This window comes from Oncorhynchus mykiss, chromosome 5 (genome assembly GCF_057628025.1).
Source record: "Oncorhynchus mykiss isolate SJ-2025 chromosome 5, ASM5762802v1, whole genome shotgun sequence".
In the NCBI taxonomy this organism is placed as follows: Eukaryota; Metazoa; Chordata; class Actinopteri; order Salmoniformes; family Salmonidae; genus Oncorhynchus; species Oncorhynchus mykiss.
In genome coordinates this window covers 10,955,444-10,970,755 of record NC_143026.1, presented here as the reverse complement: position 1 = coordinate 10,970,755, position 15,312 = coordinate 10,955,444, and the positions used below count along the sequence as shown (strand labels likewise).

Here is a 15,312-nt window from a genome sequence, read left to right as displayed (position 1 = left end):
GCAAAACTGATAGAGACATACCCCAAGCGACTTACAGCTGTAATCACAGCAAAAGGTGGCGCTACAAATAATTAATTTAAGGGGGCTGAATAATTTTGCACCCCCAATTTTTCAGTTTTTGATTTGTTAAAAAAGTATGAAATATCCAATAAATGTCGTTCCACTTCATGATTGTGTCCCACTTGTTGTTGATTCTTCACAAAAAAATACAGTTTTATATCTTTATGTTTGAAGCCTGAAATGTGGCAAAAGGTCGCAAAGTTCAAGGGGGCCGAATACTTTCGCAAGGCACTGTACATATGGTTAGGAGATGTTAATGCGAGTGTAGCGAAATGCTTTGTGCTTCTAGTTCCGACAGTGCAGTAATATCTAACAAGTAATCTAACAATTCCACAACTACCTAATGCACACAAATCTAAAGGGATGGAATAAGAATATGTTCATATAAATATATGGATGAGCGATGACTGAGCGGCATAGGCAAGATCCAATAGATGGTATAAAATACAGTATATACATGAGATGAGTATGTAAGATACGTTTACATTATTAAAGTGGCATTATTAAAGTGACTAGTGATCCATTTATTAAAGTGGCCAATGATTTCGAGTCTGTGTGTAGGCAGCAGCCTCTCTGTGTCAGTGATGGCTGTGTAACAGTCTTGATGGCCTTGAGATAGAAGCTATTTTTCTGTCTCTCGGTCCCAGCTTTGATGCAACTGTACTGACCTCGCCTTCTGGATGTAGTGGGGTGAACAGGCAGTGGCTCGGGTGGTTGTTGTTCTTGATGATCTTTAAGGCCTTCCTGTCACATCGGGTGCTGTTGGTGTCCTGGCGGGCAGGTAGTTTGCCCCCAGTGATGCATTGTGCAGACCATACCACCCTCTGGAGAGCCTTGCGGTTGAGATTGGTGCAGTTGCCGTACCAGGCGTGGACACAGCCCGACAGTATGCTCTCAATTGTGGATCTGTAAAAGTTTGTGAGGTTTTTAGGTAACAAGCAAATTTCTTCAGCCTCCTGAGGTTGAAGAGGCGCTGTTACACCTTCTTCACCACACTGTCTGTGTGGGTGGACCTTTTCAGTTTGTCAGTGATGTGTACGCCGGGGAACTTAAAACGTTCTACCTTCTCCACTGCTGTCCCGTTGATGTGGATAGGGGGTGCTCCCTCTGCTGTTTCCTGAAGTCCACAATCATCTTCTTTGATTTTTTAACATTGAATGAGAGGTTGTTTTCCTGACACCACACTCCGAGTGCCCTCACCTCCTCCCTGTAGGCTGTCTCGTCATCGTTGGTAATCAAGCCCACTACTGTTGTGTCTTCTGCAAACTTGATGATTGAGTTTTAGGCGTACATGGCCACGCAGTCAAGGGTGAACAGGGAGTACAGGAGGGGGCTGAGCACCCACCCTTGTGGGGCCCCAGTGTTGAGGATCAGCAAAGTGGAGATGTTGTTTCCTACCTTCATCACCTGGGGGCGGCCCGTCAGAAAGTCCAGGACACAATTGCACACGGTGGGGTTGAGACCCAGGGCCTCAAGCTTAATGATAAGCTTGGAGGGTACTATGGTGTTGAATGCTGAGCTGTAGTCAATGAACAGCATTCTTACATAGGTATTCCTAATGTCCAGATGGGATAGGGCAGTGTGATGGCGATTGCATCGTCTGTGGACGTATTGGAGCGGTATGCAAATTGAATTGGGTCTAGGGTGGCAGGTAAGGTGGAGGTGATATGATCCTTGAAGCACTTTATGATGACAGAAGTGAGTGCAACGTCGTCATTTAGTTCAGTTATCTTTGCCTTCTTGGGTACAGGGACAATGGTGGCCATCTTGAAGCATGTGGGGACAGCAGACTGGGATAGGGAGAGATTGAATATGTCCGTAAACACACCAGCCGGCTGGGCTGCGTATGCTCTGAGGACGCGGCTAGGGATGTCGTCTGGGCCGGCAGCCTTGCAAGGGATAACACGTTTAAATGTCTTACTCACGTCGGCCACAGAGAAGGAGAGGGGGAGCCCGCAGTCCTTGGTAGCGGGCCGCGTCTGTGGCACTGTATTATCCTCAAAGCAGGCAAAGAAGGTGTTTAGTTTGTCCGGAAGCAAGACATTGATGTCCGTGACGTGGCTGGTTTTCTTTTTGTAGTCCGTGATTGCCTGTAGACCCCGCCACATACGTCTCGTATCTGAGCCGTTGTATTGTGACTCCACTTTGTCCCGATACCGACATTTTGCTTATTTGATTACCTTGCGGAGGGAATAACTACTGTTTGTATTTGGTCATATTCCCAGTCATATTTCTATGGTTAAATGCGGTGTTTCGCGCAAATGCCGCCATCTATCCATGGTTTCTGGTTAGGGTAGGTTAATAGTCACATTATCGCCAATGCACTTCCTTATAAACTCACTCACCGAATCATTGTATAATTCGATGTTATTCTCCGAGGCTGCCCGGAACATTTCCCAGTCCGCGTGTTCAAAACAATCTTGAAGCCGATTCGTCAAACCAGAGTTGAATTGTTCTTGTCACAGGCACATCCTGTTTGAGTTTCTGCCTAGGACAGTAGTAGCAAAATGGAGTCGTGGTCGGATTTACCGAAGGGAGGGCGGGGGAGGGCCTTGTATGCATCACGGAAGAGTAGCAGTGATTCAGTGTATTGCCAGCACGAGTGCTACAATTAATATGCTGGTAGAATTTAGGTAGCCTTGTTCTCAAATTTCCACAGCAACAATAAATGCAGCCTCAATATATAGCATCCAGTTTGCATTGAGTCCAGTGAAGTTCCTTGAGGGCAGTCGTGGTATTGGCTTGAGTGGGATATACACGGCTGTGATAATCACCAACGAGAATTCTCTTGGGAGATAATACGGTCGTCATTTGATTGTAGGGAATTCTAGGTCAGGTGAACAAAAGGACTTGAGTTCCTGTATGTTGTTACGATTACACCATGGGTCGTTAATCATGAAGCATACACCCCTGTCATTCTTCCCAGAGAGTTGTTTATTTCTGTGGGCGCGACGCATGAAGAATCCCAGTGGCTGTACCGAATCCGACAACATATCCCGAGAGAGCCATGTTTCCGTGAAACAGAGAATTTTACAATCTCTGATGTCTCTGTGGAAAGCAATCCTTGCCCTAATTATGTCTACCTTGTTGTCTAGAGACTGGACATTGGCAAGTAATATAATTGCAAGCGGTGGGTGGTGTGCACGCCTATGAAATCAGACCAGGAGGCTGCTCCATCTACCTCTTCTGCGGCGACGTTGTTTTGGGTCGGCCTCTGGGATTAGATCCATTGTCCTGGAAGGTCGTATTCCTGGTCGAAATGTTGGTAAGTTGATGTCACTCTGATATCTTGGCTGTATGTATTAACATTTTCTGGGCTAACAATGTAAGAAATAATATATAAAAACTACTGCATAGTTCCCTAAGGACAGTTGGCACCATCTTGCTAATGCTACGGAAAACAAACACAATTTCATTTTATCGATGGCAATTTGAATGCACAGAGATACCATGAAGAGATCCTGAGGCCCATTGTCGTGCCATTCATCTGCCTCCATCACTACATGTTTCAGCATGATAATGCATGGCCCAATGTCGCAAGGATCTTTACACAATTCCTGGAAGCTAAAAATTTCCCAGTTCTTCCATGGCCTGCATACTCAAACATGTCACCCATTGAGGATACTCTGGATCGTTGTGTACAACAGCGTGTTCCAGTTCCCTCCAATAACCAGCAACACAATCAGCAACACCGTAACGTAACAAAATGTGGAAAAAGTCAAGGGGTCGGAATACTTTCCGTATGCAAAGGAGATGTCACGCTGCATGAGGCAAATGGTGGTCACACCAGATACTGACTGGTTTTCTGATCCACCTTTTTTTTAAAGGTATTTTTGTTCAGTATAGAACATGGAAAGTAAATGTTTTCTTATGACCGTTTTAATAGAGTAAAAAAAAATGCAATGCAAAGTTAACGTAAAAACATAATAAAAACAAGATAAAAGCTGTATGGTAATTCCTGAACGTGACAGAGGTGTAGACTCCTGAAGGAATTTGGTTTAAGGAAGGTTTCGTTAGAAAGACCAGACATTCTCTCACTTTTAGAATCAATCACATTTTTTTTATTTTTTGGTCGTCAAAACTATGGTTGATTTCAATAGCTATACAGCAAGCTTTTGAAATATTAAGGATATGAAATATATTGATCAAAGGTTATTGTGTGATTGTCATGTTCAACCATTAGTCATCATATGTGGACCATTGTCATTTTCATAGTGCTTCTGAACTTTGACACACCACCACCAAAGCACTGGGTGGCCATAGAAGAATGATACTGTTTCACAACAAGGGTCTTTTCTATGTGAATTATAGTGTTTTAGTGTTAGTAGGGTTTTAGTCAGTGAATACTTCCTTCCAGTACTGCTCCACAGTGAAATTCTTGTTCCTCTCAGCCAAGTGACGCAATGCCCTAGCCTCTTTCTTGGACTGCTCGTAACTGGCCGTCCAAATTCCTCGCAAAGATGTCCGCTTTCTAGGGCCTGAAGCAAAGTCAAATACCCTCGGAAGTGGACACTTTAGGTGGTTTCCCTCTGCTTGCCAGGTTTTAGGAACAAGGCCCTGTTTGGGAAGCAGAAATGTTACTATATTGGCACACTAGAAAAACACAATACTGGTGCAGGTCTATTTCATACTAGCTTGAATAGTATTATTATTAACACAATATTGTGTTACAGTCTTGTAATGTTTATCATTTAAAGCCGAATGTATTTTGTATTGTGTGTATGGACCATGGGATAACTAGCTGTCATGATGGAGTCAGCTAATGGGGATCCAAATTAAGATTCTGTATAATCAACTATTTACAGTCAAACTAATCATATTGTCAAACCATTGACACACCAAGTAAATTGTAGTCCAAAGGAATTGGCAACTTTATCATTAGATGTCACAAATAAAACAGTTCAGTTCTTGTTACCTTTTTCTGTCTGTCGATGTTCTCCCACACCCTGCTGCACACCATGCACTCAAACACATCTATGTAGTTCTCCTGTGTCAGATCCTGGACACCCCATGGGCGTTCCTTCAGCTCCTTTACCAACTCCAGGTTGGAGACTTCACGCTTCAACTTCCACTCCAGATAAGTGGCATACTCCTCGTCGTCCTCATCTAGTCTCTTCAGATACAGAGCCAGTTTTTCAGGGGGCTCGTCTGGGTCGACTACAACCGCACTACTGTTGCTCGGCAGCCATTGCCGAACATTGGGAGCACCGTAATACACAGGAACCACCCCAAGCTTGAGAGGCCTCCATAGTTTCTCGGTGATGTAGTCGTCACAGACGGCGTTCTCAAAGGCCAGAATGAATTTGTACTGGGCCAGGATCTGGTAGAAGGCCTGCTCCTCCATGGCAATCGAGTCCCTCAGATGGGAAGGCAGGTCTTTGTTGTGGAGGCATTGTCCATAGGAATCAACCCTGATGTGCTTCATTAACTCACTCACATAGGCATCCCGGTCCGACGGAGGGTCGCAGTCTGACTGGACGTACACCACCGGGGCTAGTGTTTTCCTCAGCTCGTTCTTCTGGTTGAGGGACACCAGGTAGGTCTGGGAGGTCAGGACCTCCAGGTTCTCCAGGTGCTGGGAGGTGAGGGGCAGCTGCGAGTGCTGGCTGAAGGTGGCCGTGTGGTTAAAGAGAGTGATGACGGGCTCGTGGAAGAGCTTGTAGTTGTTTTTGGGCGACTCCTCGTGAAACAAGGCCCACTGGTGGTGCTCTCTCCTCGGCAGAGGAAGACTCTCGATGTTGAAATCGGTGCCTGGTTTAATTCAAGAAGGTTGGAAAGGGGAGACATTAGTATAGAGTTTATATGTCTTGAATGTGAAAGGTCAGCACATCGAATGCAATGCTGACCATTTTGCTAATTACATAAGTAATACGTAAAGTAGATTAACATAAAATATGTTTTATATTCTTCCTTTTACTCATCTTGTCTGAGATGACAGACATATTACTCTGGGATCTGAACAATGATGAAGTAACAGTTGTATGTCTTTCTGCCTTGCAGTGTTTATAATAGGAGATGCCAGGTATTTTGTTGTCATCAGAAATGTACAAATCAATGTGTCTCGGATATCTTCTTAAATTGGGTGCACTTCTGTCCTCTTCCAGGCTGTCGATATATATAGGAAATCCTCAATGAGAAGGTTATTATCAAATCAAATTATATTCGTCACAGACCTTACCGTGAAATGCTTACTTACAAGCCCTTAACCAATAATACAGTTCACAAAATGGAGTAAGAAAATATTTACTAAATAAAATAAAGTAAAAAATGACATAAGGCTATATACAGGGGGTAGGGGTAAAGTGACTATGAATGTAGGTGGGGGGGGGGGGGTCAATGTAAATAGTCTGGGTGGCCATTTGATGAATTGTTCAGCAGTCTAATGGCTTGGGGGTAGAAGCTGTTAAGGAGCAGCTGTTAATATACTCTAATAAGACATACAGTGGGGCAAAAAAGTATTTAATCAGCCACCAATTGTGGCTGATTAATGAGAGAGGCCTGTAATTTTTGATGAGAGAGGCCTGTAATTTTCATCATAGGTACACTTCAACTATGACAGACAAAATGAGAAAAAAATTCAGAAAATGACATTGTAGGATTTTTAATGAATTTATTTGCAAATGATGGTGGAAAATACAGTGCCTTGCGAAAGTATTTGGCCCCCTTGAACTTTGCGACCTTTTGCCACATTTCAGGCTTCAAACATAAAGATATAAAACTGTATTTTTTTGTGAAAAATCAACAACAAGTGGGACACAATCATGAAGTGGAACGACATTTATTGGATATTTCAAACTTTTTTAACAAATCAAAAACTGAAAAATTGGGTGTGCAAAATTATTCAGCCCCTTTACTTTCAGTGCAGCAAACTCTCTCCAGAAGTTCAGTGAGGATCTCTGAATGATCCAATGTTGACCTAAATGACTAATGATGATAAATACAATCCACCTGTGTGTAATCAAGTCTCCGTATAAATGCACCTGCACTGTGATAGTCTCAGAGGTCCGTTAAAAGCGCAGAGAGCATCATGAAGAACAAGGAACACACCAGGCAGGTCCGAGATACTGTTGTGAAGAAGTTTAAAGCCGGATTTGGATACAAAAAGATTTCCCAAGCTTTAAACATCCCAAGGAGCACTGTGCAAGCGATAATATTGAAATGGAAGGAGTATCAGACCACTGCAAATCTACCAAGACCTGGCCATCCCTCTAAACTTTCAGCTCATACAAGGAGAAGACTGATCAGAGATGCAGCCAAGAGGCCCATGATCACTCTGGATGAACTGCAGAGATCTACAGCTGAGGTGGGAGACTCTGTCCATAGGACAACAATCAGTCGTATATTGCACAAATCTGGCCTTTATGGAAGAGTGGCAAGAAGAAAGCCATTTCTTAAAGATATCCATAAAAAGTGTAGTTTAAAGTTTGCCACAAGCCACCTGGGAGACACACCAAACACGTGGAAGAAAGTGCTCTGGTCAGATGAAACCAAAATTGAACTTTTTGGCAACAATGCAAAACGTTATGTTTGGCGTAAAAGCAACACAGCTGAACACACCATCCCCACTGTCAAACATGGTGGTGGCAGCATCATGGTTTGGGCCTGCTTTTCTTCAGCAGGGACAGGGAAGATGGTTAAAATTGATGGGAAGATGGATGGAGCCAAATACAGGACCATTCTGGAAGAAAACCTGATGGAGTCTGCAAAAGACCTGAGACTGGGACGGAGATTTGTCTTCCAACAAGACAATGATCCAAAACATAAATCAAAATCTACAATGGAATGGTTCAAAAATAAACATATCCAGGTGTTAGAATGGCCAAGTCAAAGTCCAGACCTGAATCCAATCGAGAATCTGTGGAAAGAACTGACAACTGCTGTTCACAAATGCTCTCCATCCAACCTCACTGAGCTCGAGCTGTTTTGCAAGGAGGAATGGGAAAAAATTTCAGTCTCTCGATGTGCAAAACTGATAGAGACATACCCCAAGCGACTTACAGCTGTAATCGCAGCAAAAGGTGGCGCTACAAAGTATTAATTTAAGGGGGCTAAATAATTTTGCACGCCCAATTTTTCCGTTTTTGATTTGTTAAAAAAGTTTGAAATATCCAATAAATGTCGTTCAACTTCATGATTGTGTCCCACTTGTTGTTGATTCTTCACAAAAAAATACAGTTTTATATCTTTATGTTTGAAGCCTGAAATGTGGCAAAAGGTCGCAAAGTTCAAGGGGGCCGAATACTTTCGCAAGGCACTGTAAGTATTTGGTCAATAACAAAAGTTTATCTCAATACTTTGTTATATACCCTTTGTTGGCAATGCCAGAGGGCAAACGTTTTCTGTCGTTTTCAAACGTTTTCTGTCTTCACAAGGTTGTCACACACTGTTGCTGGTATTTTGGCCCATTCCTCCATGCAGATCTCCTCTAGAGCAGTGATGTTTTGGGGCTGTTGCTGGGCAACACGGACTTTCAACTCCCTCCAAAGATTTTCTATGGGTTGAGATCTGGAGACTGGCTAGGCCACTCCAGGACCTTGAAGTGCTTCTTAGTGGCTAGGCCACTCCTTCGTTGCCCGGGCGGTGTGTTTGGGATCATTGTCATGCTGAAAGACCCAGCCACGTTTCATCTTCAATGCCCTTGCTGATGGAAGGAGGTTTTCACTCAAAATCTCACGATACATGGCCCCATTCATTCTTTCCTTTACACGGATCAGTCGTCCTGGTCCCTTTGCAGAAAAACAGCCCCAAAGCATGATGTTTCCACCCCCATGCTTCACAGTAGGTGTTCTTTGGATGCAACTCAGCATTCTTTGTCCTCCAAACATGACGAGTTGAGTTTTTACCAAAAAGTTATATTTTGGTTTCATCTGACCATATGACATTCTCCCAATCTTCTTCTGGATCATTCAAATGCTCTCTAGCAAACTTCAGACGGGCCTGGACATGTACTGGCTTAAGCAGGGGGACACGTCTGGCACTGCAGGATTTGAGTCCCTGGCGGCGTAGTGTGTTACTGATGGTAGGCTTTGTTACTTTGGTCCCAGCTCTCTGCAGGTCATTCACTAGGTCCCCCCGTGTGGTTCTGGGATTTTTACTCACCGTTCTTGTGATCATTTTGACCCCATGGGGTGAGATCTTGCGTGGAGCCCCAGATCGAGGGAGATTATCAGTGGTCTTGTATGTCTTCCATTTCCTAATAATTGCTCCCACAGTTGATTACTTCAAACCAAGCTGCTTACCTGTTGCAGATTCAGTCTTCCCATCCTGGTGCAGGTCTACAATTTTGTTTCTGGTGTCCTTTGACAGCTCTTTGGTCTTGGCCATAGTGGAGTTTGGAGTGTGACTGTTTGAGGTTGTGGACAGGTGTCTTTTATACTGATAACAAGTTCAAACAGGTGCCGTTAATACAGGTAACGAGTGGAAGACAGAGGAGTCTCTTAAAGAAGAAGTTACAGGTCTGTGAGAGCCAGAAATCTTGCTTGTTTGTAGGTGACCAAATACTTATGTCCCACCATAATTTGCAAATAAATTCATTAAAAATCTCATTTTCTCATTTTTCATTTTCTCTTCTCATTTTGTCTGTCATAGTTGAAGTGTACCTTTGATGAAAATTACAGGCCTCTCTCATCTTTTTAAGTGGGAGAACTTGCACAATTGGTGGCTGACTAAATACTTTTTTGCCCCACTGTATATAGGAAATGCTCAACGAGAAGGTGATGTACACTGCTCAAAAAAATAAAAGGAATACTAAAATAACACATCCTAGATCTGAATGAAAGAAATATTCTTATTAAATACTTTTTTCTTTACATAGTTGAATGTGCTGACAACAAAATCACACAAGAATTATCAATGGAAATCAAATTTATCAACCCATGGAGGTCTGGATTTGGAGTCACACTCAAAATTAAAGTGGAAAACCACACTACAGGCTGATCCAACTTTGATGTAATGTCCTTAAAACAAGTCAAAATGAGGCTCAGTAGTGTGTGTGGCCTCCACGTGCCTGTATGACCTCCCTACAATGCCTGGGCATGCTCCTGATGAGGTGGCGGATGGTCTCCTGAGGGAACTCCTCCCAGACCTGGACTAAAGCATCCGCCAACTCCTGGACAGTCTGTGGTGCAATGTGGCGTTGGTGGATGGAGCGAGACATGATGTCCCAGATGTGCTCAATTGGATTCAGGTCTGGGAAACGGGAGGGCCAGTCCATAGCATCAAAGCCTTCCTCTTGCAGGAACTGCTGACACACTCCAGCCACATGAGGTCTAGCATTGTCTTGCATTAGGAGGAACCCAGGGCCAACCGCACCAGCATATGGTCTCACAAGGGGTCTGAGGATCTCATCTCATCTCATCTCTCATCAGGCTACCTCTGGCGAGCACATGGAGGGCTGAACGGCCCCCCAAAGAAATGCCACACCACACCATGACTGACCCACCGCCAAACCGGTCATGCTGGAGGATGTTGCAGGCAGCAGAACATTCTCCACAGCGTCTCCAGACTGTCACATCTGTCACATGTGCTCAGTGTGAACCTGCTTTCATCTGTGAAGAGCACAGGGCGCCAGTGGTGAATTTGCCAATCTTGGTGTTCTCTGGCAAATGCCAAACGTCCTGCACGGTGTTGGGCTGTAAGCACAACCCCCACCTGTGGACGTCGGGCCCTCATACCACCCTCATGGAGTCTGTTTCTGACCGTTTGAGCAGACACATGCACATTTGTGGCCTGCTGGAGGTCATTTTGCAGGGCTCTGGCAGTGCTCCTCCTGCTCCTCCTTGCACAAAGGCGGAGGTAGCAGTCCTGCTGCTGGGTTGTTGCCCTCTTACGGCCTCCTCCACGTCTCCTGATGTACTGGCCAGTCTCCTGCTAGCGCCTCCATGCTCTGGACACTACGCTGACAGACACAGCAAACCTTCTTGCCACAGCTCGCATTGATGTTCCATCCTGGATGAGCAGCACTTCCTGAGCCACTTGTGTGGGTTGTAGACTCCGTCTCATGCTACCACTAGAGTGAAAGCACCGCCAGCATTCAAAAGTGACCAAAACATCAGCCAGGAAGCATAGGAACTGAGAAGTGGTCTGTGGTCCCCACCTGCAGAACCACTCCTTTATTGGGGGTGTCTTGCTAACTGCCTATAATTTCCACCTGTTGTCTATTCCATTTGCACAACAGCATGTAAAATGTATTGTCAATCAGTGTTGCTTCCTAAGTGGACAGTTTGATTTCACAGAAGTGTGATTGACTTGGAGTTACATTGTGTTGTTTAAGTGTTCCCTTTATTTTTTTGAGCAGTGTATATAGGAAATCCTCAATGAGAAGGTTCATATTACAGTAATAATTAGATATATATAGGAAATCCTAAATGGGAAGGTTAATATTACAGTAATAATAAGATATACACAACCATTCAAAAGTTTTGTGTCACTTGTTTTGAAAGAAAATCAACTTTTTTGTCCATTAAAATAACATCAAATTGATCAGAAATACAGTGTAGACATTGTTAATGTTGTAAATGACTATTGCAGCTGGAAACGACTGATTTTATAAATGGAATATCTACATAGGCCCATTATCAGCAACCATCACTCCTGTGTTCCAATGGCACGTTGTGTTAGCTATTCAAAGTTCATCATTTAGCACAGCTGAAAACTGTTGTTCTGATTAAAGAAGCAATAAAACTGGCCTTCTTTAGACTAGTTGAGTTTCTGGAGCATCAGCATTTGTGGGTTCGTTTACAGGCTCAAAATGGCCAGAAACAAAGAACTTTCTTCTGAAACTCGTCAGTCTATTCTTGTTCTGAGAAATGAATGCTATGCCATGCGAGAAATTGCCAAGAAACTGAAGATCTGGTACAACGCTGTGTACCACTCCCTTCACAGAACAGCGCAAACTGGCTCTAACCAGAATAGAAAGAGGAGTGGGAGGCCCCGGTGTCCAACTGAGTAAGAGGACAAGTACATTAGAGTGTCTAGTTTGAGAAACAGGTGCCTCACAAGCCCTCAACTGGCAGCTTTATTAAATAGTGCCCGCAAAACACCAGTCTCAAGGTCAACAGTGAATAAGCGACTCTGGGATGCTGGCCTTCTAGGCAGTGAATGAATGAAGTGTGTGTTTGGTCCTATTTTTATATATATATATATATTTATTTATTTTTTATTATTATTATTTTTTTATCCCAGCCCCTGTCATTGTAAATAAGAATTTTTTCTTAACTGACTTGCCTAGTTAATAAATAAAGGTTAAATATTTTAGTTTTTAAATAAAATTCCCCAGAGACCAAGCCCAAATCTCCGTAATTTGCGTGAAGATGGAAATACAGAGGGTGGAGGTCTGGGTGATCTACGATTAAGACTAAAGGGACATTAAAACTGTAATACCTTGTGTTTCACAGAGACTTGGCTGAACGACGATGCGGATAATACAGAGCTGTCTGGCTTCTCCGTGTTTCGGCAGGACAGAGCAGCTACGTCTGATAAGATGTGTCTATTTGTCAACAACAGCTTGTGCTGTTCTAACATTAAGGAAGTATGTAGCGAACGCCATCCCATCTGGTTTGCGCTTAGTGGGACAATAATTTGTTTTTCAACAGGACAATGACCCAAACCACACCTCCAGGCTGTGTAAAGGTTATTTGACCAAGAAGGAGAGTGATGGAGTACAGCATCAGATGACCTGGCCTCCACAATCACCCGACCGCAAACCCAATTGAGATGGTTTGGGATGAGTTGGACCGCAGAGTGAAGGAAAAGCAGTCAACAAGTCTCTCAAGACTGTTGGAAAAGCATTCGTCATGAAGCTGGTTGAGAGAATGACAAGAGTGTGCAAAGCTGTCATCAAGTCAATGGGTGGCTACTTTAAAGGATCTCAAATATAAAATATATTTCGATTTGTTTAACACTTTTTTGGTTACTACATGATATATATGTGTTATTTCATAGCTTTGATGTCTTCACTATTATTCACCACTGTAGAAAATAGTACAAAAAAGAAAAACCCTTGAATGAGTAGGTGTGTTCAAACTTTTGATTGGTACTGTATATCGGAAATCCTCAATGAGAAGGTTAATATTACTGCAATAATAAGCATATGGATGTACACAATGCAAATGGATACATATAACTCTATAGTTCACTCTAAGAAAATGATGGTTAGAACCAAGGTAAGAACCAAATGTGATTCTGAACATACATTAAACTGCATGGCAATTCCATCAAGAGTTTTTAAAGCTATACACATAAGGCAGGCCTACAGGATATGAAAATATTATCTATCACCAATCACTGTTTCGCAATAAGGTGCTCTAGGGTAAACTATTTACTTGGAAACAGTTGAACCAACAGAGTTACTTAGAGCTGCAATACCAGGGCCTTCTCTTCAGCTTGGACCTACACAACAATGGCTCCCTCTAGTGTACATTTGATTATGTTTACTCAAATCAAAAAACCCGGTTCCATCCTGACTGTCCCGTATGACATCAATTGAAGAATCAGAGGATGCTAATGGTATAACAAACCATCCATGTAGATGATTACACCACAACAAAGATGGCCTAATCAGTTTTCACTTGACTGTAACAATGTACTACATCTTGTCCTCCTTCAAGCCTCTTGTCAACTAGCCTAAGTATCATGAAAACAAACAATTAATCTATATCAAACACCATACCAAGTTAAGATAATGATTTACACATAACTTCAGGAACTATACAGACCCACACATTGTACATTTTCTCATTTTCAGATGTTCCTATAGTTTCAACAAATGAAAAAAAATAAAAGTCTCACCATAGAAAAGGAATGCCTGTGTAGATGGGTGAGAGTAGAGGGTCCTGTTGATGGTGAAGAAGCACTTGTTTGTCCCACACTCTCCTAGTCGGCCAATCTCTCCTGTTAGTGGGGACCACCATACAATGTAAGGGTAATGTCCCTCTGGACCCCCAGGGGAGGTTCTCTCACTGGCCAACAGTCCGCTACCATGTAAACGATGTCTCCAGCCTGACTCGTGTAGGTCGCTTGGAGGGAGGATGTGTACTGTCCTTTCAAACTGACCAAGCTCCACCACCACCTATGCAAAGACAGAAAATATATATAGTATCTTTTGGGAAATGTAGACCACCTTTTTGACACCACACTGTTTAGGAAGTATATGGATTTTGAACGATTCTGGCTGTGGTCATTTTCATGAAGATGTGCAATGCATGCAATAACATGAACCTCAGCATAAACACACACATGCAGCCTGACAGTAAAACCCCACAAAGGTATGATGATAATACATACAATAATGCATGTATAGCTAAATTAATGAGTTCAAAATACCAATAGACATCTAATTCCATGCATTCTGGAATATACCAGTTAATGATATGGGATTGAGATGGTTAACCAGGTGGGAAAAGATAAGGAAATACCAGAGGTGAAAGAGATTCTAGTTTTCATCCCAGTATTAGTCAGATAGACCAAACAGACCTAGGAACAGAGATTGGGGATGGAATATATTGCGTTTCTGCCTGCAAACAAAAGATAGGAATCAACACAACTCTCTATATGCAAATGTGGGCGTGCAAAGCGTTTGTTATTATATATAGTGCCACGTTCTTGAAGACACAATGTAAGCACTCCTAGAGCTCTGGAGAAAAATGGATACATTTCACAACGGTGGAAACCATTGGCGTGAAAAGGTCATTACTGTCGTGTACAACTGACAGTGTTTCTATTCGACCTCGATACTTTTCGTTCATTGTCACTGTAACGATAAATACCTGCAGAGTAATCAGAAGGAAAAGTACAGCTGATAGGCAGAGGAAGAAAACAAAAAGTTTCCTCAAAGAAACTATTGAAAGTCTTGCCATCTTTCGACTATTGAGCATCACGGAGGGAAAAACTACTTGCTAAAACTCATATTCAAATGTCCCCCTGTTCAGTGGCGTTTCTAAAAATTATTTACAATTGTTTAATTGTATTGTTAATAGTGAATAGCTTGTTTTGAAGTAGCGGGGATGCACGCGGCCATTTTCCATATTTGTGTTGACAATGAGGGGATTCGATTATCTGGCCTGGGTTATCAACGGTTTGAAAAATTATAGCATTCGTTTTGGAACCCGGCTGCCTCCTGGGTGTGAGCTAGGTGCCCAGTTCAAAATCCACTCGAGAAATCGGCTCAAAACAAAAGTAATGTAGCCTAGGCTATATTAGGCATGTTGAGTAATGAGTAGGAATCTGTGTTTTCACATTCAAGAATGATTGCTT

The 15,312-nt window shown here is 42.9% G+C and overlaps 1 protein-coding gene across 1 annotated transcript; it reads right to left on the bottom strand.

The window, feature by feature from the left end:
• Window positions 1-4,098: 4,098 nt before the first annotated feature.
• On the bottom strand, window positions 4,099-15,117 carry pofut3 (protein O-fucosyltransferase 3). The gene is made up of 4 exons (XM_021601644.3): window positions 14,826-15,117; window positions 13,849-14,128; window positions 4,976-5,811; window positions 4,099-4,617 (listed from the first exon to the last, which is right to left on the bottom strand). The coding sequence occupies exons 1-4, from the start codon at window positions 14,931-14,933 to the stop codon at window positions 4,393-4,395; spliced, it is 1,449 nt and encodes a 482-aa protein (XP_021457319.2). The 5' UTR covers window positions 14,934-15,117; the 3' UTR covers window positions 4,099-4,392.
• Window positions 15,118-15,312: the final 195 nt, after the last annotated feature.

What these genes read in the sequence shown, in the direction of transcription:
- pofut3 (XM_021601644.3), bottom strand. Translation starts at nt 14,933, where the DNA reads ATGCTCAATAGTCGAAAGATGGCAAGACTTTCAATAGTTTCTTTGAGG. An exon ending in TCCTTCTGATTACTCTGCAG is followed by an intron (nt 14,129 to 14,825) that starts GTATTTATCGTT and finishes GTCTTTGCATAG; the next exon opens with GTGGTGGTGGAGCTTGGTCA. An exon ending in ACAGGCATTCCTTTTCTATG is followed by an intron (nt 5,812 to 13,848) that starts GTGAGACTTTTA and finishes GAATTAAACCAG; the next exon opens with GCACCGATTTCAACATCGAG.